The 24,818-nt window shown below is 43.1% G+C and overlaps 1 protein-coding gene and 3 non-coding genes across 4 annotated transcripts; all 4 read right to left on the minus strand.

Annotated features, from left to right (window-relative positions):
* Window positions 1-8,195: 8,195 nt before the first annotated feature.
* RPL17 (ribosomal protein L17) lies at window positions 8,196-20,819 on the minus strand. Its single transcript, XM_014056549.2, has 7 exons — window positions 20,727-20,819; window positions 18,952-19,004; window positions 18,819-18,859; window positions 15,884-16,018; window positions 14,571-14,669; window positions 9,820-10,011; window positions 8,196-8,286 (listed from the first exon to the last, which is right to left on the minus strand). The coding sequence occupies exons 2-7, from the start codon at window positions 18,989-18,991 to the stop codon at window positions 8,239-8,241; spliced, it is 555 nt and encodes a 184-aa protein (XP_013912024.1). The 5' UTR covers window positions 18,992-19,004; window positions 20,727-20,819; the 3' UTR covers window positions 8,196-8,238.
* LOC148045277 (small nucleolar RNA SNORD58) lies at window positions 14,740-14,805 on the minus strand. The gene has a single exon (XR_015696846.1). It is a non-coding gene; the product is annotated as a small nucleolar RNA SNORD58 (small nucleolar RNA).
* Window positions 16,789-16,857, minus strand: LOC148045278 (small nucleolar RNA SNORD58). The gene has a single exon (XR_015696847.1). It is a non-coding gene; the product is annotated as a small nucleolar RNA SNORD58 (small nucleolar RNA).
* Window positions 19,089-19,156, minus strand: LOC148045279 (small nucleolar RNA SNORD58). The gene has a single exon (XR_015696848.1). It is a non-coding gene; the product is annotated as a small nucleolar RNA SNORD58 (small nucleolar RNA).
* Window positions 20,820-24,818: the final 3,999 nt, after the last annotated feature.

Raw genomic sequence — 24,818 nt, forward strand, 5'->3', positions numbered from 1 at the left:
AACTTTAGAGCTCCTTCTGAGCCAGCCTGCTTGGGTTTTTTTTCCACCCTTGTTTATTAAATAAAAGAGAAGAGGGAGGGATATTCTCATAGCTTCGAAGCTTTTCCCGCTGTGTACGTCTCTGACTTTTGATTCCGCTCCCAAGATTACGAGTCAGACAGTCAAGGTTAGGTCTTGTACTCTGCTGACTGCATCAAGGCTCTGAAGGCCTGGTCCCAAGGTTTGATTAAAAAAAAAAACTTTGGGGTTATTTGTTGGTAGCTTCTGCACAGATCAGCATTGGGCATTGTGGAAACTGGCCGTCTCTGCAGCATCTCTGCTCTCGTCATTAAGAAGCTCCTGTCAGTCTGTAAGACATTTTGTTATCATCTTACTTGGTATGTATGTCTTTTATGCTATGCTTTTACATCTCTTTGCTTGTGTTGTCCCCCAAACTGGGCTCTTGTCTGGTGTCGAAGCCGATAAGTCACCGGACACAAGGTGTGATCCAGAATTATACTTTTATTTTGGTACCAAGATACAAGGAGCCCAGTTTGAAAAGCTAACCACGGGCCAAGATTAGGATTTTACAGCTGATAACCTCCTATACCACAAAGTCTTAAAGTTGCCAAGCTTGGAGATCCCTGCTTTAAGCCATTTGTCCAGAATGGTATAGTGTCTCCTGCTTGAATGGGGTTTGAAGTAGAAGACCTCAAAGGTCCCTTCCAACTCTGTTATTCTGTAGTCTGTGTTCTGGATGAGAGGGATGGAGCTCAGGGAGACATACCAGGTTGTCTATCCACATCACACTCTAGTTCAGTTATGGCTTCACCAGTTAGAAATGGCTAGGGATTGGGTAATATATAGTATGTGCTTCCAATTTCCTACTGGATATTAGGCAGCGGCTGGAAATTTAGTGTGTAAAAAGAAGTGGACGATATTTGTACTTTTTGTACAATTATACAAAGGAATAAAAGAGATGAAGCTTGATATGCTTCTGCTTTGTGAGCTTTAAGATAAAATTCAGTTTGTGCATTTGGTTCTCCTTGCGCTTGCAAAGGATGGAGGTAGCAGATTGTTGTCAATTGTGTGCATTTTTTTCCTTCCTTTTTTTTTTAAACCATGGAAAGGAGGGGCTAACAATCTTTTTGTAGAGAGGAGGTTTTGTGTAATGTTTAACGGTACCAGGCTAGAAATTGTAAAGTTCTGGTTTTGCCTTTTTTTTTCATGACATCCAATTTGGTGAAACTTGGTTTCTATTTGGAAACTGGGAGGCTGTTTGGAAAGATGGTTTAATGGCGGATAGGATAACATGCCTTGGAGCTCCTGGGTGAAAAGGGAAGAGATGCTGAGAGTCCCTGAGTTTTATGCCCTCTCTGGGCTTTGAACTTCCTGGGGCACAGGAAGAGTATTCTGATTGGTTGCTGTCAGAGGTCATAGCTAGCTTTGTAGGTTGTCTGTGTGCTACATTTGGTTGAAGGTGGGTGGTGCAATTGAGGGCAATGAAATGGCTCTGCATGAAGGGGGTAGATATTTGTTATGTAAAATAGACTGGCCCAGGCCTCCATGGCTGATTGACAAGGGAGGGGGGCTACTAAGAGTGAATGTCAGGTTCCAAATAGCATCCAAAAGTGAATTGGAGTCCAAGGCAAAGTATTGCTCAAAGTTCCAATTTATTAAGAGAGCAATGTTGGCACATCTGAGAAAACCCAACTCTGAAAGCTTCCTGGTTTTCCCCACCAGTTGAAAGTTCAAGATCTTGCCCCCCCCCCCACACTCACAAGTCCATCACATGGTCCAATCTTCCACTGCCATTCTGGCAGCTTCCACCCATCCAGTTCCAGTCAGATGCAGAGGGGTTTAGAGACAAAGGATGACCTTGGCTTTCTAGAAGGAATTTTGTTTTGGCTACATAGAATGTCACTCCGTACAATCCCCCCTCCCATTTTCCCACAATAGAAAATACACAGTAGAATAATAGAAAGCCTGGCAGGCCAAAGATCCAAAAGAAAAGATGGCTGCAGGCCTTACAGTAAGTCTGTTCCCCGCCTAAAAAACCGTGACCCGTCAAAACCGCGGTCCACTAAAGCGCGCCCGATTAAAGCGCGTACCTGACGTCATCAGCAGCGCGACGAAAAAAATTAAAAATAAATTAAATTAAAATTAAAATAAAATTAAAGCAAGCCGATTCACATAAAGGTAAGGGTTAGGTTTAGGGTTAGGGTTAGGGTTAGGTTAAGGGTTAGGTTTAGGGTTACGTTAAGCGTTAGGGTTAGGTTTAGGGTTAGGTTAAGGGTTAGCGTTAGGTTTAGCGTTAGGTTAAGGGTTAGGTTTAGGGTTAGGTTAAGGGTTAGCGTTAGGTTTAGCGTTAGGTTAAGGGTTAGGTTTAGGGTTAGGTTTAGGGTTAGGTTAAGGGTTAGGTTTAGGGTTAGGTTTAGGGTTAGGTTTGGGGGGGGTTAGGGTAAGGTTTTCGCTTTAATTTTAAATTTACCGCTCACAGCGCGATGTTTTCGTCGCGCTGTGATGACGTCACGTACGCGCTTTCGTTGAGCGCGCTTTAGTCTACCGCGGTTTTGTGGTGGAACCTAAAAAACAGGTTTTTCCATTTCTCATCCAGGGAAATATAATATTCTGCCTTTTTAATATTTCCTAGGATATTTCATTTTTCTAGTAGAGAGGTGGGTGCTAACTTCCTTCATGGAAGGAAGTCTGGGAAGATTCCTGTAAAATACTGTAGGTATCTAAGGAACAATAAAGCAGCTAGTTTAAACTTCTCATAGTGTGAATCTACTGCAGTTGTTCATGCCTGACATTAATCTTCCCAATCTCATTAACATTTACTCCCCAGGAGCAAGGACAGTGACCAGGATGGCAACCTTCCCCCAAGCAGCAACAGCAAACCAAGGTTTAATGGCCGTTGGTCTACAGCATCAGTTTAGACTGCAGAATGAAGTGGGGAATTTGCCACAAAATGTACATCAGCTAATGCTAGGGGTACGAAACATAAACCTCACACCCGCTCCAGCCACTCTAGTGGTGCAACCCGTTTTTCACATAAGCCCGGTGAGTTTGCCAGAAAGATTTGGAGGAAAATCAGTGAGAATCTTCATCACTCAATGCGAGTTGTTCATGAGGATCCAACCGGCTGCGTTTCCGACGGACCGCTCAAAGGTATCCTTCATATTAAGCCTGTTAAAGGCCTCGGCGGCTCAGTGGGCACGTTTAATCATCGAACAGAATGACCCAATCATGGACAACTACCAGGACTTCATGGATAACTTCAGAGATTATTTCAGTGACCCGGTACCAGTTATCCACCGGATCACACAGCTTAACCAGGGTAACCAAGGGATCAGGTGGTACATAGACCAATTCAAATTACTTGCAGTAGGACTGGACTGTGAAACATGGCTGATTTCTAGGTTTAGAGACGGACTGGCCCCGGAAATAGAGGATGAACTGAGACTACAAGGAGCCCCCCAGAGGTTGGACCAGTTATATCAGCGCTGTATCTTTATCGAGACATTTCTGGGAGACGTTCAATGGTTTTTCAGACATCCGGAGGGACCGAGCTCGAGATCTCGATACATAGCCTGTTCCCCACCCTCGGCGGCAGGAACCGAATCGGAAGAAGAGGAGCAGACGCCAAGAAGACCAAGGAGGAGATCGACAACAGCTAGAGAAAGGCAGAGGCGCCGGGACCTGGGACTGTGTTTTTACTGTGGAGAATCTGGTCATATGGTAAGAACCTGCCCAACCAAACCTTCCTGATGTGGGGGGGCGGGGAAGACCGTCCCGAAAGCAGAGCACAGGGAGGGGGAAACAACAACAGCCCCCCTTGCTCAGATCGGGCCATTGATTCACCATATACGTTACGGATGTTTCCCGTTACTTTGTCTTTAAAACACGGGCGGGAAGAACGTCTCATGGCTTTCGTTTGTTTTCCGGACCAATTGCCAATTTTATAGAGTCAGCAATTTATACTTTTGTCAAATTAAAAAAAAAAGATGAAACTTTGCTTTTAGGTTTTGACAATTAGAATGATGTTGCTATAGACATGGCTTAGAGTAGAGTAGAGTAGAGTAGAATTAAATAGAATGGAATAGAACAGAACAGAATAGAATAGAATAGAATAGAATAGAATTCTTTATTGGCCAAGTGTGATTGGACACAAAAGGAATTTGGAAATATAACGCAAAAGGTTGAGGTTGTAATTATTTTTTTATATTCTACTGGAAAAAGTTGGAAGTCACTACTTTTTTCTTTCTTTCTTTCCTTTTTCACCCTTCTTTCTTCTCGTAGCTTAACTTTTATATTTGTATTTTTATCTTATAATACATTTCTATTTCTATATATATAAACAATGGAGGCTAATTATGACCAATATTTTAAATTTGGCATAGCATCCAATAGCCACATAGCCGAGGTGGCGCAGTGGTTAGGGTGCAGTACTGCAGGTCACTTCAGCTGACTGTTATCTGCAGTTCAGCAGTTCAAATCTCACCGGCTCAGGGTTGACTCAGCCTTCCATCCTTCCGAGGTGGGTGAAATGAGGACCCAGACTGTGGGGGGCGATATGCTGACTCTGTAAACCGCTTAGAGAGGGCTGAAAGCCCTATGAAGCGGTATATAAGTCTAACTGCTATTGCTATTGCTAATTATTTTTCGAATGGTTATATTGATGCATCCTTTGCATGTTAACGTGAAATGATTGCATGCAAATGTACAATTTACTATTTGGAAACTGGGAATCATACTAAGCAACATGAAGGGAATTTAAAATATGTTAGGGGTGGAATGTAGTGGCAAGCCACTGTTATTTCAAGTTTAAGAACATAGTTTGATTTCTCCTCCGTATTAAGAAAAGTCTAGAAATTTAAGGGTCATTTTTAGCTGCCTTGCTTAATTTTTATTTTTTTATGTAAATGTTTAACAATTTCAATACTTCTGAGTCATATACTAGTCAAACCTAGGTGCCAGGTTTTGATAAAAAAATTTTTTGTAGTTCTGGTAGTTTGTGAGAAGTTTCTGTACAGAATTTAGCATTGAGTATGGCAGAAAACTGCCTGTTCTTAAGATATTTCTGCTGTCATTATTAAGGAGATCCTGTCAGTTTGTAAGAGATTTTGGGTATCATATTGTGTGGTATGTATGCGTTTTATGGTATGCTTTTAACTCTGCTTGAACTAATAATAAAGATTAAAATCCCTTTATTGACTGGTGTTTATTGTCTCTGGATCAGTGGTGGGTTCTGGATCCCGTCGCAACCGGTACGGGGCCGGGCGTCCACCTTGGGGACACATGCTGCGCATGTATGCGCACCCAATGCCCTGCGATGCTCCAGCTGCTCCGCGGAGGTTGCGCAGGTGCCATACGCTGCATGTGCGTGCGCAAATGGCCCAGTTGGCTTAAATACAGGCAAGGAACGGGGGTGGGTGGGCAGGCCCTCCAAAACACCGTTCCGGTATGGTGGCCGCTGCTCCCAGCTGCCACGGGTACCCACCACAGCTCTGGATCAAATAGAACCAATTGCTTGGACACTTGATCACTGCCCTGACACTTAACAAAATACCCAGATGTGGAATCTCTACGTATCATTGTACAATGTTTAAAGATAATTTCAGTTTTTGTAAGACAATGCAAGGACGGATTTTTGGGCCCCCACTAGGAAAATTATACTGTGTTTTCCCCAAAATAAGACAGGGTCTTATTTTCTTTTGCCCCCCCCCGAAATAAGCTTGGCCTTGTTTTCAGGGAGGTCTTATTATTTTTGAGGTGCAGGAGGCCCCTTAATCTCGCCCACGGATCATCTTATCCAGAGAGGACCGGAAGTTCTGTCTCAGTTTCTGGCACATTCTGGCCAGCCTTAGTGTCGCTGGACCTGACGCTCTTTTTGCGGCTATCACTAAGAGAAGGGGCGCGATAGCGTCAGCGGCCTCCACGAGGCTGTTCCACGTGGATGGCAGGTGCATGTGGGGTGCATGCGCCATGTTTCCCCCCCCCCAGGAAATGGTGGGGACCACCTGTGCATACGTTTAAATATTTTAGGGGAAGGCTTATTTTAGCACATGCGCTCAAAAGCCCGATTGGGCTTATTATCCAGGGAGGTCTTATTTTTGGGGAAACAGGGTATCTGAAAAATGGATCCCTTCCTTAGGCTCTTCACATTAGTCACCATAGCTGGCTGTAACTTTTATGGCTATTTTGAGTTATCGATGTATCACTGTTAAGTGTTAGATCAAAGCTTTAGCAACATCCCTGCAACTCTATTTTTAATAATAGCAATAGCAGTAGACTTATATACCGCTTCATAGGCCTTTCAGGCCTCTCTAAGCGGTTTACAGAGAGTCAGCATATTGCCCCCAACAATCTGGGTCCTCATTTTACCCACCTCGGAAGGATGGAAGGCTGAGTCAACCCTGAGCCGGTGAGATTTGAACCGCTGACCTGCTGATCTAGCAGTAGCCTGCAGTGCTGCATTTAACCACTGCGCCACCTTGGCTCTTATTTAATTTAGACCAGTGTTCCTGGCAAATTTAAAATGGATTTCCACTCCCAGAATCCCCTAACCAGCATTTGAAAAAAACACCGATTTAGACCGCGTTCCAAATAGGGGAAGCATGCCGTTTTCAGCTGGCCAATAAAAGGCACCAAAGAGATATTTTTGTTTGAATTACTAGATTCAGTATCCCTAGCAAGCAATGTCTCTATTAATGGCCATACATATAGTATGTTTATGAGCCTTTGGGATTACAGCTAGCCGCCATTCAAGTCTTAATCCCGAAGGACCTTTCATATTGTGGAATGTACCAAAACAAATCTTGCACATTTATTATTAACAATCTTTAGTAGGCCTGTTAATTTTATCTTTTGAACATGCTATTTGCATATGCAAACCAGATTATTTCTGGGAGGACTGGTTTTTTTTTTAAAAAAGTGCTTTATTATAAATTTAAGGCAGAAAAGAGCTCTTACTCTTTCTCCCCATTTTCCCCACAACCACCCTGTAAACTGGACTGTCACCAGTCATCCAGCCAGCTTTCATGTTTAAGGCAGGACTAGAACTCAAGTTTCTTAGTTTCTAGCCCAGTGCCTTAAACCACCTAGTCCTAGACGAAACTTCCTCTCACAATGTTGCCAAGAAAAAACACGTTTGTATTGTACACACCTGTTCAGAAAATTATCCAATAAGCTCTTCCCTTAGGACAAACAGCTGCATTCATTGAACAGCAAATTTAAATGATTAAACTCTTTGACAGGTTGGATGTCAATCAATGGGAAGTCCTAGTAATGACCTACTAACAGGCTGAACTGCTTGTTCCATCACCTGGTTTTCACGTGAGAAAAATCTTTTAAACCTTTTCTGTCAGGTCTGTTCTAAATAACATTCTTAAGTTGTGCCTCATTGTGGAAACAATTGCTGCTGGATTTTTTTTTAAGGGAAAAATAGTTTTAGAGACATAGTTTGCAAAACTAACATTTAAATTCAGTTGTTTTATTAATTAAAAGGAGGAATACTCTTATCACTCCTATGGAAAGGCTACTCATTTCTCTTTTTCAGAATTGTGGCACCGATAGACCTAGACTTATGACAATTGAGCACAACATTTTTGTTGCTAAGTGAGACAGTTCTTGAGTTTTGCCGCATTTTAGGACTTTTCTTGCCACAGTGGTTAAGTGAATTGCTGCAGTTGTTAAATTTGTAACATGATTACTTAAGTGAATCTGGTTTCTCCATTGACTTGGCTGGTCAGCAGGTCACAAAAGGGGATCCCATGTTCCCAGGACACTCAATCGTTATAAACATGAATCAGTTGCTAAGCTTTCAAATTTTGATCATGTGTGATCATGATGCTCTAACTATTGTGTGAAAAACAATCATAAATAACTTTTTTCAATGCCACTGTAATTTCAAATGAATAGTTCTAAATTGAAGATTACCTGTATTATTCTAGCTTTGGGAAATATTGCTGCTGTACTACGGAGAAAGAAATGATAAATTGAATGGCCAAATATTATAACTAATTCACCAGCCAATGTATCGCATTTCGAAGCAACCCAAGAAGCAAGAAAATGGAATTTGATATCTGCCCCAGAGCAGTTATATTTGAAAAAATATTGTTACATTTATGTCATATTTAAAAGAAGCTCAGTTAAAACTAAGCTCAACTGTGAAGTATAGTCTTCTCAAAAAATTACAGAGAAAGTTGCAGAAATTTGAAATAAAATTGCAGTTTTATTTGTAAGTTGCATCAATGTTTATTCCCGAGCCATTAGTTTCTGCTTCTTCAATTTCTTTTGGGATATCTGGAAAAAAAAGATAATGCAACAAATCAGTACCAATTTGCCACAATCATAATACATTTGCAGAATGTTCCAATAAGTCACTAATCAGCCATGAAATGCATTTACGCATCACATCAAGCCAGAATTCACATTTTTAGCAAGCATGAAGGCAATCAATCCCAGTTAGTTTTTCATGCAAGCCATAAAACATACACACAAGCAGGGTAATTTATGTGTTTATATGCAAAGGAGCTTTTGATTCTTGCTACAAACCAAAATAAAACAAGGCATGAATATGCTGGAGAATTTATAAAAAAAAGGAAATTAAGATTCCCTTTTTGATATTAACGTATGAAATTAGATATTTTAAAATTCCTATTAGACTTCATAAATTTTTCATTTTCATTTTTCATTTTATTAGCATTTATAGGCCGCCCTTTTCCCTGAGGGGACTCAGGGCGGCTTACAATGATAGGGGAGGGGAGTGCAGGACAAACGCAAAAAGAAAATGTAAATAAAAATAATTAGCAATAAAAACCCAACATTCATTCAACATTCGGGAGGGGCGAGAATAAAGTCTTATCCCCAGGCCTGACGGGATAGCCAGATCTTGAGGGCTGTGCGGAAGGCTTGGATGGTGGTGAATGAAAAAAAAATAATGAAAAAAATAATGAATCCCATTGCAAGGCACTTTATACATGGAAACACTTTGTTGAGTGTGAAAGATACTGAGCCTCTGACTTCTTCTGCCTTAGGCATGAAAGCTGGATGACTTTGGGCCAGTCAATCTGTCTCAGCCTAACCCACCTCATAGGGTGGTGGTTGTGAAAAAAGGGAGGAGGGAGGAGTATTAGGTATGTTTGCCATCTTGCAATTATTGATAAAAATAATAAAGGTGAAATACATGTGTGTGTGTGTGTCTATGCATATCTGCAGTTGCAAGGACACGGATAATAAATTATGGCCCTTTTAACAGATTGACCTAAGTCAACATGTCTAAAATAAAATATTTAAACAAGTTGCCAGGACTGTCATCTGGGTGCTCCAGCCATGCTTCGCCAGAAGCCAATCTGCCACATAGCCTATGGGGGAAGGGCGCTAGGGGGAATCGAAACTACTCTTCCTGCCACACCAAGTGGCTGCCTCAAGGTCAAGAGCCTGGGAACGGAATGCAACCCTATCAAGGCTGCCAAGACGGGCTGTAACCAAAACAATTTGAATGTTTATTGGACAATGTGAGATAAGCAGGGGGAAAGATGTGAAAAGGAAAAGGAGCTTTGCCACATTGTAACTACTTGTAATTAGTACTTGCATTAGTAATACTTGCGTTTAGTAAAAGCATACTTTCACAGAGTCGAGGAGTCTTTCTTTCCTAAGTGACCAAATTGGGATGACTGGCAAAAGTTTTAATTATTGAATGCACCAAAGCGGCTCTCTCCACTCACTTAAAAAAAGGTTTGTTTATTCATTAAAACATTTTTATGGCTGCCCATCTTAAAACAAATTCTCGGCGGCTCTCAATCAAATCTTGGTGGGAGGGAGGGGGTGTCTCACCTTCTTCTTTTGAGCAACCTCTTCTTCTGGCTTGGGGACAATCTGCTCCTTTTCTGTGAGGATCATTTCAATGTGGCAGGGAGAACTCATGTACGGATTGATGCGCCCGTGAGCTCGGTAAGTGCGCCTCCGCATTTTGGGGGCTTTGTTAACCTGGATGTGCTCAATTACCAGAGAATCGACATCCAGACCCTGGAGGGGAAAACATTTTGGAAAGCTCGTTTTACAACACAATTTGCAACAGTTCAGTCTAAATCAGGGGTGCCAAACGCAAAGCCCAGATTCGGCCCGCGGGGTACTTAAGATCTGGCCCGCGGTGCTGCCCTGGAAACAGTGGAGGATGGGCCCGCGGTGCTTCTGCCAGAGAAAACAAGCTCCCAAGCTCTGTTTTCAGCTGCTATGGCCTCCTGCCACCTTCTGCAAGTTCATGCGCCCCTCCTGAGCTCCGTTTTCACTGGCAGAGGGTTGCAGGAGGCCCTCGCAGTCGAAAATTGAGCTCGGGAGCCTGTGTTCGCTGGCAGAGCACTTGGGCCACCACAGCCCCCCCAAACATGTTGAGCTGAACACAACCCTGATGAAATCGAGTTTGACGCCCCTGGTCTACATCATATCTTTTCTCAAATCCCAGTCACAATTACCTAGAGAAAGGACCAAAACTCTTATTTTTAATTATAATGTAGTATAATCCATATTTATGCCAATTATTCCAATAAATGACCATGGTTGCCGCTAACATTGAAGGCAATTTTCCTTCAATTTCATATTCAGCAATCCTTCCCTTAAAGTCTCTTCTACTCTACATAATCTTTCCTTCTCCCATATATTATAAATAAAATATACATAGGTGAACCTCAAAAATTAGAATATCGTGCAAAAGTTCATTTATTTCACTAACGCAACTTTGAGTGGGACACTTTGAGCCTAAACTATTGCACCTTTTCACAATATTCTAATTTTCTGAGATTGTGGATTTGGGGTTTTCATGAGCTGTAAGCCATAACCATCACAATTATGACAAATCACCGCTTAGAACGATCTTGCTTTGCATGTAATAAGTCTATCTCATATATTAGTTTCACCTTTTAAGTTGCATTACTGAAATAAATGAACTTTTGCACGATATTCTAATTTTTCAAGCTTTACCTATATCTTTGCTTCCCATTCAACATGGTCACCATCCTCTTCTGGAATTATTTCACTTTATTCCATTGAGCCAAAATCTAAAGTACAGGTAAGCCTTTGATCTACAACCACAATTGGGGGGCCAGGATTTCTGTCGTGAAGTGAGCTGTGCTCAAGTTTTACAAGCTGTTCTGCCACTGAAGCAAATCCCTGCAGTTGTTAAGTGAATCGTGTGGTCGTTAAGCGAATCCAGCTTCTCCCCATTGATTTGGCTGGTTGAAAGCTGGTTGGGAAATCACATGATCCTGGGATGCTGCCGCGATTGTAAATAAATGCTGGTTGCCAACTGCCTGAATTTTCATCACTTGACCCTGGGGGCGTGGCAGATGGTTGGTAAGTACGAGGTTGCACTTACTTCTTATAAAATGCCGTTGTATATTTGGTCGCTAAACGAATGGTTGTAAGTTGAGGACTACCTATAACCGTGATGGTGAACCTATGGCATGCGTGCCACAGGTGGCATGTGGAGCCATTTGTTAGGGCACGCGAGGTGTTGCCCTGTCAGCTCCAGCACGCATGCATGCGCTGGCCAGCTAACTTCAGCCTTCTTTTAAGGCCATTTTTCACCTCTGGAGGCTTCCAGTTTGCTTGTAGGGCCATTTTTCACTCTCCGGAGCCCTTAGGCGGCTCCCCTGAAGGCTCCAGAGGGCATATGTGTGTGTGTGTTTTCACCCTCTAAAGGCTCCTAGGAAGCTTCTGGAGTTGGCGGGGGGGGGGGGGGCAGGTTTGTGCACATAGCATTATGGGTGTGGGTACGCCCGCGTGTGACCCCCCTGCACTCCCCCCACTTTTGGCACACGATCCAAAAAAAGGTCAGCCATCACTGACCTATAATGTCCTAGCTTTAAGCACTGCAGTTACAAAGAATCTCAGATATCAGAGCTGAGAAAGACCTGAAAAAGAATAAGCCCCTTAAGTTTCTCTTTGCTCCGTATTACAGGTAGTCCTCAACTTACATTTTTATTATTAGAGACATTTTATTAAGACTTATAGGCCGCCCTTCTCCCTGAGGGGACTCAGGGCGGCTTACAATCACAAAGGGAAGGGTGTGCAGTGACAAGAGACAAACAATAAGTGACCAAAAATAAAATGGTAAACCACAACATGCATTCAACAATCAACACTCGGGCGGGTAAATTTGAAACCTATCCCCAGGCCTGCTGGGAGAGCCAGGTCTTGAGGGCTGTGCGGAAGGTCTGGATGGTGGTGAGGGTACGAATCTCAACAGGGAGATCGTTCCACAGGGTCGGAGCTGCAACAGAAAAGGCTCTCCTCCGTGTAGTCGCCAGTCGACATTGACTGGCGGATGGAATCCGGAGGAGGCCCAGCCTGTGTGATCTAATCGGTCGGAGGGAGGTGATCGGTAGAAGGCGGTCTCTCAAGTATCCAGATCCACTACCATGGAGTGCTTTAAAGGTGGTCATCAGCACCCTGAAGCGCACCCGGAGACCAACAGGTAGCCAGTGCAGCTCGCGGAGGATGGGTGTAATGTGGGCGAACTGCGGTGCGCCCACTATCACTCGCGCGGCCGCATTCTGGACTAACTGCAGTCGCCGGATGCTCTTCAAGGGCAACCCCATGTAGAGCCCATTGCAGTATTCCAGCCTAGAGATCACAAGGGCTCGAGTGACTGTTGCGAGTGCCTCCCGGTTCAGGTAGGGCCGTAACTGGCGGACCAGGCGAACCTGGGCAAATGCCCCCCTGGTCACAGCCGACAGCTGATGGTCGAGTCAGCTGTGGATCCAGGAGCACTCCTAAGTTATGGACCCTGTCTGAGGGGTATAAAATTTGACCCCCCCAGCCTGAGTGTTGGAATGTCGGCCAAATTATTGGGAGGAAAGCACAACAGCCACTCGGTCTTGTTCGGGTTGAGTACCAGTTTGTTAGCGCTCATCCAGCTCTTAACGGCCTCAAGGCCCCGGCTCATCACGTCCACCGCTTCATTGAGTTGGCACGGGGCGGACAGATACAATTGTGTATCGTCCGCGTATTGGTGGTATTTTATCCCGTGCCTCCGAATGATCTCGCCCAGCGGTTTCATGTATATGTTAAATAGTAGGGGGGATAAGACCGAGCCCTGCGGCACCCCATATGTTAGGGGCCTCAGGGACGATCTCTGCCCCCCGACCAACACCGACCTGTCCGAGAGGTAAGAGGAGAACCACTGCAAAACAGTGCCTCCCACCCCCACCTCCCGCAGTCGTCGCAGAAGGATACCATGGTCGATGGTATCGAAAGCCGCTGAGAGGTCAAGGAGAACCAGGATGGACGCATGGCCTCCATCTCTGGCCCTCCAGAGATCATCGGTCAATGCGACCAAAGCGGTTTCTGTGCTGTAACCAGGTCTGAAGCCGGACTGGAAGGGGTCAAGATAACTAGCTTCCTCCAAGGCCCGTTGAAGCTGAAAGGCCACCACCTTCTCAACAACCTTCCCAATAAAGGGGAGGTTGGAGACAGGACGATAGTTGTTTAAAATGGCTGGATCCAAGGATGGTTACAACAGTTCAATTAGTGACTGTTGAAAGTTACAACACTGAAAAAAGTGAGTCATTTTTCACGCTTACCTTTACAGCATCCCGATGATCGTTGAGAGCAAAAATCGGATGCTTAGCAACGGGTTGAAATTTATGACGGTCGTGGTGTCCTGTGATCACCGTTGGCGACCTTCTGACAAGCCAAGTCAAGGGGGAAGCCAGATTCACTTAACAACCGGGTGGGTTACTAACGTAACTGTAGTGATTCACTTAACAGCTGAGGCATGTATGGTTGTAAAATGGGGCAAAGCCCACTTAACAAATGTCTCACTTAAAAACAACTTTGGGCCTCAATTGTGGTCATAAGTCAAGGACTGCCCATATAACATTGTTCTTCCTTGCTAACCATTCCCCAATGAATGCAAAACGGAGGGGATTTCCATTAGAACTCAGAACATTTGCTAGAAACTCAATGCACACAGAAATATTAAGCTATACTTGTGTCAGCCTCTATTTTGCTTGCTTTCGGCTGCCAAACAGGGAGGGTTTGAGGTATTTGGGATGAGGAATTTATGGTGCTGAAGGAATTATCAGGAGGGAGTTTGGTTCCCACCAGAAGATCTTCTGCGCAGGCCGATGGCCCCATGTTTGGGCTTGGTGAAGGTCAACCATCTCTGCATATCAACTGAATGAAGCTTTTTGAAGATTAAGGAGTTGCAGATTGGTCATTGGGTTGGGGTGATTTGGGGGAAGGGAGGGTGCTGGGCAAACATTTGATATGTTCGCGCCTTTTTGGCTCAGATCTTGCTTTCCTTTCGCTGCTTTCTTTTCATAACCTGTAAAAGTATCTTTATCTCTACAAAAATAAACTTGGGAGTAGCAAACGCCACAATATAGTTCAGAGGTTCCAAATCCCCGGTCCATGGAATGCCAGAAACTGGGCCACACAAACAAAGCTCCCATCCGTGCGATGCAGGCAGCATGAGAAACCACGGGAAAAAATTCTCCCCACTGAATTGGGTCCCTGGTGCCCCAAAGGTCGAGGGGCCTCTGATATAGTTAACACTACACGAAATCCAGCATTTAATGTTTTACCTTCAGCTCAGCATTGCTCTCTGCATTTTTGAGCATGTGCAGGAGGAACTCGGCACTCTTTTTTGGCCAACGGCCCTGGGTCCAACCCCACTGCTTGGCCTGCAAGAGGAGAAAAGTAACGTCAGTTTCCCTGTCAATAAAGACGTTCTCAAGCTTTCAGCTTTTACAGGTTGCTCAGAATCAAGGTTATTTTCATGGTTAATCCAAAGGTGTCCTAAGAAAGTCATCACAGCAACCCTAAAAATGAGTGCGGGAACACAGAAAAGATTCTAAAATACATGACATCCAAACAACTTGAGAATCTACCGTATTTTTTTGCACTATAAGACCCTCTGGATCATAAGATGCACCTAGCTTTTGGGGAGGAAAACAATAAAAGAAAATCTGCCTCTGCCTCTCAGCAATTTGCCTCCTTGCAGCAAACAGCCTGGTCAGCTTCAGCACAGTCCGATTTAGTGCGAGCAGCTGATGGGCGGTTGGATCAGCATCCCGGAATACCAACAATCAGCTGTTCCAGGCTGTGGGGATTGCCGCCATCTGGAACATGCTGAAAATAGCAATTTCAGCATATCGCCCCCACAGTCTGGGTCCTCATTTTACCCACCTCGGAAGGATGGAAGGCTGAGTCAACCTTGAGCCGGTGAGATTAGAACCGCTGAACTGCAGATAACAGTCAGCTGAAGTGGCCTACAGTACTGCACTCTAACCACTGAGCCACCTCGGCTCTGGGGCATGCAAAGGTCAAAAATGGGGCACACAGAGACAGCCATAGGTGGCGGCGATCGAAACCAAATGGTGGGGGTCTTATAGACCAAAAAACACAGTACTTAAATTTTACCAAGGTTTTATATAAAATCCAAATAATATATCTGCCTTTATCTTTCCAGCTCAGGAATCCAGATATAAACAATGAAAGCCTGCAAAAACAAAGGACAATGCAATCCAGAGATATGTTTTATCACATGCACTAAATCAGGGTTTCCCAACCTTGCAACTTTTAAGATGCAGGAACTTCAATTCCCAGAATCCACCAGCCAGCATAATTGAAGTCTTGTATCTTAGAAATCGCCAAGGTTGGGAAAACCCTGCGCTAAAGAAATACCCTCTATTTCCTACCACAAAAGCAACTTTGGGGACACATCAAAACTCCAATCGCTAAACTCAAAACTCCAACAAGATACGAAAAATTTAGTGTCATTTATTGCTATTCTCCTCTCTACACCTGAAATAATTGTTCGTTAAGAATTTTTCCTGAAATCTATATTATTCGCACAGATCTGCGCACACACACCTAAGCTGTTTCAGAGTCATACCTGTGCACACCTGCCAACACCCCCGTTGTAACGCCGGAATGGAACGCACTGCTTCTTCAGAGTCACGTCCTTTAAATATTTGGTGGCCTTCCGGATGTGCATCCCCTTGATAGCTTGGGCAGTCTCACGCGTGTTCTAAAGAAAATGGAACAATTCAAGGTGCTGATAGCAATAGCAGTTAGACTTATATACCGCTTCATAGGGCTTTCAGCCCTCTCTAAGCGGTTTACAGAGTCAGCATATTGCCCCCAACAACAATCCAGGGTCCTCATTTTACCCACCTCGGAAGGATGGAAGGCTGAGTTAACCCTGAGCCGGTGAGATTTGAACAGCTGAACTGCAGAACTGTAGTCAGCTGAAGTAGCCTGCAGTGCTGCATTTAACCATTGCGCCACCTCGGCTCTTTATCACTTTTAAAGCCCTGGGATCGCACTACAATTATTACATTGACCCAACCCACCAGAATGGGAAAGCAGGGTATTTTATGCGTCCCATCGATTAGGGATGTACATCTGGTAGGATTGTGAGGCTTCTCAGTGGTGGCCCCTTCTGTATGGAGTTATCCTTCTTGCTGAAGTACAGTTGGGCTCCACCCTTTTAAAAACTTTTCTGAAAAGCCCCCAAAACATGCTTTTGTCAGTGGGTCTGGTAACCCCAAAGGAAGCTGATCAAGTGGTTGTTGTCATATGGGTGAAGTTTATAACCTTAAAGTCCCCTTAAATGATATTGTAGAGCAGTGTTTCTCAACCTTGGCCACTTGAAGATGTCCGGACTTCAACTCCCAGAATTCCCGCCAGCAAATGCTGGCTGGGGAATTCTGGGAGTTGAAGTCCGGACATCTTCAAGTGGCCAAGGTTGAGAAACACTGTTGTAGAGAAAGTGCAAAACAATTTTGTTAAGAAGCAACTGCTCAGATCCAGTTCAATTGTTTTCATGACAAATCCAAAGGTGTCCTAAGATGGTCATCACTGCAGTTACGACATATGTTCCCCTCTGCTCCTCAAAATAAACAATCATGCTCCATATTAGTTGATCCCAAGAATTTCAAACAGGCAATCCAAGAATCATTCTTAACTGGCTGCCTTACCGTGGGAAAATCAATGAAGGAAGTATCATATTAAGACAAGCAAGAAGTTTTATTTTATTAGAATTTGATCTCACTTTTAATACCTTAAAAATAACTGAAGGCAGCAAACATACATTAACCCTCCTCTTCTTTTTCCCCTCTAACAACAGCACTGTGGCTTTCATACCTAAGGTGAAACTAGAACTCACAATCTCCTGGTTTCTAGGCCAGTGCCTTAAGCACTACCCCAATTATTTTGCCCCCAAAACAATAATCATGAAAGATATAAGGAAAGTGTGAGAAAAGCAATGGAAAAAAAAGGGAGGGGGATGCATCCACAGGAAGTCCTCGACTTATAACAGTTCATTTAGTAACCATTCAAAGTTACAACAGCACTAAACAGTGACTTATGACAGTTTTTCACTTATGACTATTTTTCACTATCGTCATGTAACCAAAATACGGATGCTTAGCAACCGACTCATATTTATGACAGTTGCAGCGTCCCCAGGGTCATGTGTTCACTTTTTGTGATCTTCTGACAAGCAAAGTCAAGGGGGAAGCCAGATTCACTTAACAACCATGCGACTAACTTAACAATTGCAATGATTCACTTAGCAACTGTGGCAAGAAAGGTCGTAAAATGGGGCAAAGCTCACTTAACAAATGTTTCATTTAACCAACAAAAATGTTGGGCTCAACTGTGGTCATAAGTAGAGGACTACTAGTATTATGGAGCTTCCCCACCCATGAGATCTCTGGGGAACAAAAACCAGAACTGCTAATTAGTGAAGTCTCTACGGACAGGGAGCATATAGTGCCTTCTGGCAAATGAGAATGGAATTAGAAAGTTACTACTCCTGAGACTGAACACAATCTAAGGCAGTGGTTCTCACCCTGGGGGTCGGGACCCCTTTGGGGGTTGAATACCCCTTTCACAGGGGTCGCCTAAGACCATCGGAAAACACATATTTTCAAAAAAATATGGAAAACATAAAATAATTTTATGGTTGGGGGTCACAACATGAGGAACTGTATTAAAGGGTCGTGGCATTAGGAAGGTTGAGACCCACTGATCTAAGGCAATGAACTCCCTATTAAAATACAGGTAGTTCTCAATTTACAATCAATCGAGCCCAATGTTTCTGTTGCTAAGCGAGACAGCCACTAAGTGAGTTTGGGGCCGCCATTATACAATCTTTCTTGCCACAGTTGTTAAAAGAATCAATGAAGTCTTGAGTTAGTAACATAGTTAAGTGTCATTCTGCTTTCCCTAGTGGCTTTGCTTGCTAGAACAGGGGGTATCCAAATTTGGGAACTTTTAAGACTTGTGGACTTCAACTCCCAGAATTCCCCAACCAGCAAGGGGAATTCTAGGAGTTAAAGTTCACAAGTCTTAAAGTTCCCAAGTTTGGACACCCCTGTGCTAGAAGCTTAAAAAAACATGATCACTCGATCCTGGGAGACTTGTAACCGTCATCAATATAAGCCAGTTGGCCAAGCGTCCAAATTATGACCATGGGGATGCTGCAGTAATTGTTAAGTATGAAGAAAAGGTCATCAGTTACTGTTTTCAGTGCCACTGTTAGTAGCACAATTGACCTCATGGACTTTGCTTGTGAGAAGGTTGCAAAAATGATCACATGGTCCTAGAAGACTGCAACCATCGTAAACCATCGTTAGTTGGCAAGCATCTAAATTATGACCATGGCTGCAATGGTTGTAAGCATGAGAAAAGGTGATAAGTCACTTTTTTTCAGTGCCATTTTATCTTTGAGCAAACTAAACAAATTGTTCCAAGTTGAGGACTACCTGTTTACACTTCTACCCATTCCTCATATTGCCAGAGGCAAGACCCAAATTACTCACCTTGAAATGGACCCGGAGGTTGGAACCCCTGGACTTGCATGCTACAAGAAGAAAACAAGCAAAAGTTAAAACTTTTTTTTTTTTGATCCTGGGACCGAAACCTGTGAAATAAACTCTTGAGAAAGTTACTTACATTTTGTGGGGTTCTCTGGGTCGAGTGAGTAGCGGACCATTTTCAAAGCTCACCTAGGCAAAATTTGGAAACAAAACAATGTGTTTCAGACTTGAAATAGTAACTGATGTATGCCTTCCTATGCTGCTAGAAAAAAAGCTGCTCAGAATTGATAGTATTTTCATTATTTACATCCAAAGGTGTCCTAAGAGAGTCATCACCGCAGCTTCGGGTTTCACCCTAAAGAACACCCTATTAAGGGTGCCCCTTTCCCCTTAACGAATCACATATAAAATTGTAAGATTTATACAAGAATTGCAAAACTGTAAAATTTCATCCTTGTTATATCGCGATTGGATTATCCTAGAACCAGGAGGTTTTAATTAAATGCCATGAATTAAAATGTTACACTGACGGGTTATTATAACAATGGTAAATAGTTTCTATTTATGGTAAATAGTTTCTATTTTTCTGTTCCTATTTTAAATGTCAAGCCAACACAAAATAGAATTAAAATTATAAGACAGCTTGATTGGCACATTCTACTAGGGAAAGTGGAATGTGCAAAACTGAACTTGGATTCTGGTGATTGGATGGATCCGTCTATATAATTTCCTTGAAAGAGGCAGGTTTTTTTTGCCAATATCTTCAAAGTTTTTTCTTTGGTACTTAATAAAAAAATTAATCAGTCTTGCTATTTATTTGAAGCCTCCTATTTGAGTATTAAGTCCATTCCTGCTTAACCTTTTGAGGTCAGCCAAGGTAAAAACTACAGTACCCAGAGTCAATGTCAGGCTAAATTATGATTGGGGAAACCCAGCATTGTCTTAGCATTTTTGTGACCCAACCTAGTACACTCATTATAATACAGTTTAACTCTCTGTGGTCTGTTATACAAAGACCCCATCTGTGTTTGATTAGCTCAGATTTAACATACTGTATACATACATTACAGCCCAAAATGTTTACATTCCCTCTTTCCTCCACAAACCAGTCTTTTCTACTTAGGAAATCTGTTCAATATCGGAGAGATCTGCATTGCAAAAGGTACCAATTCCCCAAAAAAAGAGTGTTGAACTAGTATTTTCTTCTCACCCAGATTTCCTTGAAATTTATTCTTTCCAATTTAGGACCGTGGCATCTATAACCTCTCAGCCCCGCAAATCATCACATGAGAAACTTTAAAAGGCCCAAATTCTTAGAATCAATAAAAGCAACGACTCGTGTAACCTCAAGATTGCATTTATGCATCTTTAACCCTTTTCTATGGGAAAAGGATGATACAATGACAGCATCCTCTCCTCCCTTCCTAAATTGCAATTTTCAGGAGCTTCCAGACAGCCAACTCCAGGATGAGCCCTACTAGGAGTTGCAACTCAACAACACGTGGAGAACCCTAGCTTCACCCTAGGGATGCCAACGTCAACGTCCATTGCCTTTGGGGCAACGCAAACAGAAGCTACGCCTGCATCCCACCCTCTCGACGGCTGCAAAATTATTCCTCCGCGGGACGAAAAATGATATGCAGAAATGCCACCCTCCCTTTTATCCAAAACGGAATGGTTTCTTCCATCGACTTACATCCGGGGCACTTGTTCACAACATTCCCCCCCATTCCCGTTTCCATTCGTCCACTTTCCCTCTTCCCCGTTCCCAAAACGTGGAAATACCGCAAGGGTCGTCCATCTTGAGCCCTCCCTTCTCGGTACGGGCCGGTTTCAGAGGGGCTCATAAGTGGATGGCGCGCCACGACCACGGATAAAACCGAAGGCCCGGCGCAGAGCTGTAATACTCACCTTAAGACGGCCACCACCGCCGGGAAAAAGGAAGGGCAGAGGATTCTGGGTGGCGTATGCGTCACTTCCGAGTCTCCCCGAGCTGACGTCATTACTCCGCCGAAGCGGACTAGGAAGGGACCGTCGAGAAATTCCCTTTTCAAGAATGAAGCGAAGAAGATTTCCAGGGGTCGTGTAGCTTCTTTATGGGAATGCATATCAATGGCGGAAGTTGTTGCATTGATACTGAATTGATCATTGTTTGCTGTTCTCTGATGAACGTCCCTTGCAGTACAGTTTCTAAAGAAAAAATTAAGCTATAATGAAATCAGGAAAACTGTTAGAAAAATCAGAACACAAGTAGTCCTGAACTACATTGACCCCCTAATTTCTGCTACTGTGAAACAGTTGTTAAGTGAGTTTTACTCCATGTTGCAACCTTGCTTGCCCCAGTTGTTAAGTGAATCGGGGCAGCTGTTCAGTGAGCAACATGGTTGCTAAGTGACTCCATTGACTTTGCTTGTCAGAGAGTCGCTGGCGGTGATTTCATGACCCCAGGACACTGCAACCGTCGTAAGTATGAATCTTTTGCCAAGCAGCTGAATTTTGATCACATGAGCATGGGGATACTGCAATGGTGATAAGTGTGGAAAATGGGCATATTTGACCTTTTTGAGTGCTGTTGTAACTTCGAATGGTCATTAAAATGGGCTGTTTTAAATTGAGGATTACCTGTATTGATGTAGAGGAGTGTTTCTCAACCTGGGTGAATTTAACACTTGTGGACTTCAACTCCCAGAATTCCCCAGCTAACTCTAACTCAGAATATGACTCACTAAACTGTAGAAGGCCAGTTAATGAATCCAACCATCTCACATGTCTGCTGTTACACAACGCCATTGCATGCCACTTTTTATGCAAAGTAAATTATTGTACATTCTACTATTTGGATCCAGTCTAAAAGTTCTCTGGAAGCTTTTTTTAAAATTAAATAGTAAAAAGGTTTTTAAAATAATAGGATAAAACTGATATATAATCCAGGTAATACTGAATCTGGCCACATTGGTAGGAAAGTATATGCACTTTACTCAACTATGATTTGTTCCTTCAATTAAGTGCCTTGAAAGTGCAACAGAAATATATTTGTATAGGTAAGATAAAGATTCCCCTTGCACACGTGTGCTAGTCGTTCCTGACTCTAGGGGATGATAGTCATCACAGTGTGGAAAGTTATCATCCAGCCCTCTCCCAGAGAAATGAAATATCCTAGGAAATGTTGAAAAGGCAGAATATTCTATTTCCCTGGATGTGAAAGGGAGAAACGTTTTAAAGAGAAACTTCCTGCAGCTTCCTGCCTCCCCCCCCCAATCTCTTTGACAATGGGCCATTAAGAAGGCCAAGCTAGTCCCTTTACATAATAAAGACCTCTACTTCAGCTCCAGGGCGATGGGATTAAGGCATGGTAATATTGGCCCTTTACTCAACTGACCACATGGCATCTGAGAACTCAACCAAACCTGGATTCAAAACGCAGCCTAGAGAGTTGTCCCTGCATGGCCCCATGAGAGTCTGTCCACCAATCAGAATACAAGCTCAAGATCAAAGGCCAGAGAGGGCATAAAACCAGGGACTTTCAGCATCTCAGCCCTTCTTTCTTTCCCTTCTCTTCTTCTCCACCAACATTAAAGCATGTGATCACCTTTTCTGTTCAGGGCTCAAGCCATGTGGTCCTGTCCACCAATACACCATCTTTCCAAGCAGCCTCCATGTCTTCAGTGTCTTTTTCCCCACTTGGAGCCGAACCCAGAAGGACATTTCTTTCGTCAACAGTTTCAAAGCTGAAAAGTCAGCATTATCTGAAGACGTCTCTGTATTCATGTGGCCGGCATGACTAAATGCAGAAGGCGCATGGAATGCTGTTACCTTCCCACCAAAGGTTTTTTCTGCTTGCATTTTACATGCTTTTGAACTGCTAGGTTGGCAGAAGCTGGGACAAATAACGGGAGCTCACTCAATTCTGTGGCACTAGAGATTCAAACCGCCAAACTACGTCTTAGCCACTGAACCTTGAAATAAACAAAGTATATTTGTATACTTGCCATTATATAATCACCTTTTGACAAAGTCAAATGGGGAAACCAGATTCACTTACGTTACTAACTTATCAGCTGCAGTTATTCACTTAAGAACTGTGGCAAGAAAGGTGGTATAGTGACCAAAGTTACGACGGCATTGAAAAAAGTGACTGATGACCATTTTTCACACTTAGCGACCATTTTCACATTTAGCGACCATTGCAGCATCCTCATGGTCACGTGATCAAAATTTTGATGTTTGGCAACAGTTACAATTTATATTTGTAAATTGTACTTATGTTGAAAGAAAAAAAAATTACAATGCTATTTTTGCGTTGTATGAAAATTTTTGTTGCTCCGTATAAATTTTTTAATCAAGCCCCCCCCCCCCCCCCCCCGGGTCAAAGGTGTTCCTCTTTACCAATCTGAAAATCTGGTCACCTTAATTATTGCAAATATTTTTTTTTTTTCAGACATGAGTCAATTAACAATCTGCCACAGGATGGCGGTGTTTGCTATGAATTTGTCATTTTGTCATTGTTCCCCTAACAATAAACTTTCTACTTCTACAGCAGTGTTTTTCAACCTTTTTTGTGCAAAGGCACACTTTTTTCATGAAAAAAATCATGAGGCACACCACCATTAGAAAATGTTAAAAAAAAATTAACTGTGCCTATATTGACTATATATAAAGTAATTCTCCAACGGCACACCTTACACTATGTCACGGCACACTAGTGTGCCGCGGCACAGTGGTTGAAAAACACTGTTCTACAGCACTCTCACTTTTCCATTCTAAAAATCTCGGAAACCGTACAGTAAATAGATCTGCATTAATTTTACTTCTTCTGATTCATTAAACGTGTACTTTTTAATTGCCTTTAGTTGCATTATAGAAACCACACAATTTCATTAGAATGCCAGGAATTGATTTTTTCCCCCCCTTGACATGGACTAACCATAACCTGCCTTTTTTAGTTTGGCGTCACTTAGTGTGAATCCAACCATTGTGGCCCGGAAGCTCTGTTTTATGCTTTAATGTGATGTTATGAATCATGATTTATTTAGCGAATCATGGTTGAACAAACCATAGAATTTTGCAGTGTGCGCGCTCAGCTGGTCTCTGTTCATGGGAGTGTGTGATGCTGTATCATAACAAACTGAACTACAAGCTATGGGCAGCTGTAATGCAACTTACAGAAGCTAAGGGTATTCATTTCCTTATTTTACACATTCCCCTTCTCCTTGTATTGAACCAGTGACGTGCGGTGAGGTTTATGGCTGGTGAGGCAGCAATTTTTTTTAGACTTGTGGACTTTAACTCCCAGAATTCCACAGCCAGGCATGCTCAGTTCCGATTTAAAGTGACAGCATTTGTTTTTTTTCCTTTGCTAAATAAGTTTCCTTCTTTCTTTTTCTTTTTCTTCTCCCTTCCCCTCCTTCCTCCCTCTCTCCCTCCCTCCCCCCTCTCTCAAACACACACACACACACCTGCACCAGGTGGATGAAGTTTAAATTTCCCCCCTCCCTCCGACCCACACTTACCTTTTCCAGCTGTTTCAGAGAGGATTTCATCTCTGCTCCTGCCTGTCATCATGAAAAGAAAAAAAATGTAAAAGGAAAAAGGCAAGAGCTGAGGTCAGGCAGGGCTAGTTGCTGCCAGAGTCACCGTGGATGATGCTTTTTTAGAGGCTTTTTTTAAACAGTTAAGCACTAAGCAAAGTCCTCCATGGTGACTCTGGCAGCAACTAGCTCAGCCTGACCTCAGCTCTTGCCTTTTTCCCTTTACATTTTTCTTTTCTTTTCATGATGACAGTGGTGAGGCTCTGCCTCCCCTGACTGCACGTCCCTGTATTGAACAGCTAATGATTGATATTGAAGCTTCTGTTCTCTGGCCCAGCTCAATTATCCGTAGAGCAAGGGTCCCAATCATGGGTGGGTTAATGCCGGAATTACTGCTATTTGCCAGTTCTCTGAACTACTAAAAATTTCCGCTACTGGTTCTCAGAACCTGCTGAATTTCACCCCTGCTCCGATT

The sequence above is a fragment of the Thamnophis sirtalis genome, unplaced genomic scaffold (assembly GCF_051295495.1).
Source record: "Thamnophis sirtalis isolate CommonGarterSnake01/CBP01778 unplaced genomic scaffold, rThaSir2_p1.2 scaffold_5, whole genome shotgun sequence".
NCBI lineage: Eukaryota > Metazoa > Chordata > Lepidosauria > Squamata > Natricidae > Thamnophis > Thamnophis sirtalis.

What these genes read in the sequence shown, in the direction of transcription:
- RPL17 (XM_014056549.2), bottom strand. Translation starts at nt 18,991, where the DNA reads ATGGTCCGCTACTCACTCGACCCAGAGAACCCCACAAAAT. An exon ending in GTGTTGGCAGGTGTGCACAG is followed by an intron (nt 14,670 to 15,883) that starts GTATGACTCTGA and finishes CTCCTCTTGCAG; the next exon opens with GCCAAGCAGTGGGGTTGGAC. An exon ending in AGGTTGCTCAAAAGAAGAAG is followed by an intron (nt 8,287 to 9,819) that starts GTGAGACACCCC and finishes TTTTTTTTCCAG; the next exon opens with ATATCCCAAAAGAAATTGAA.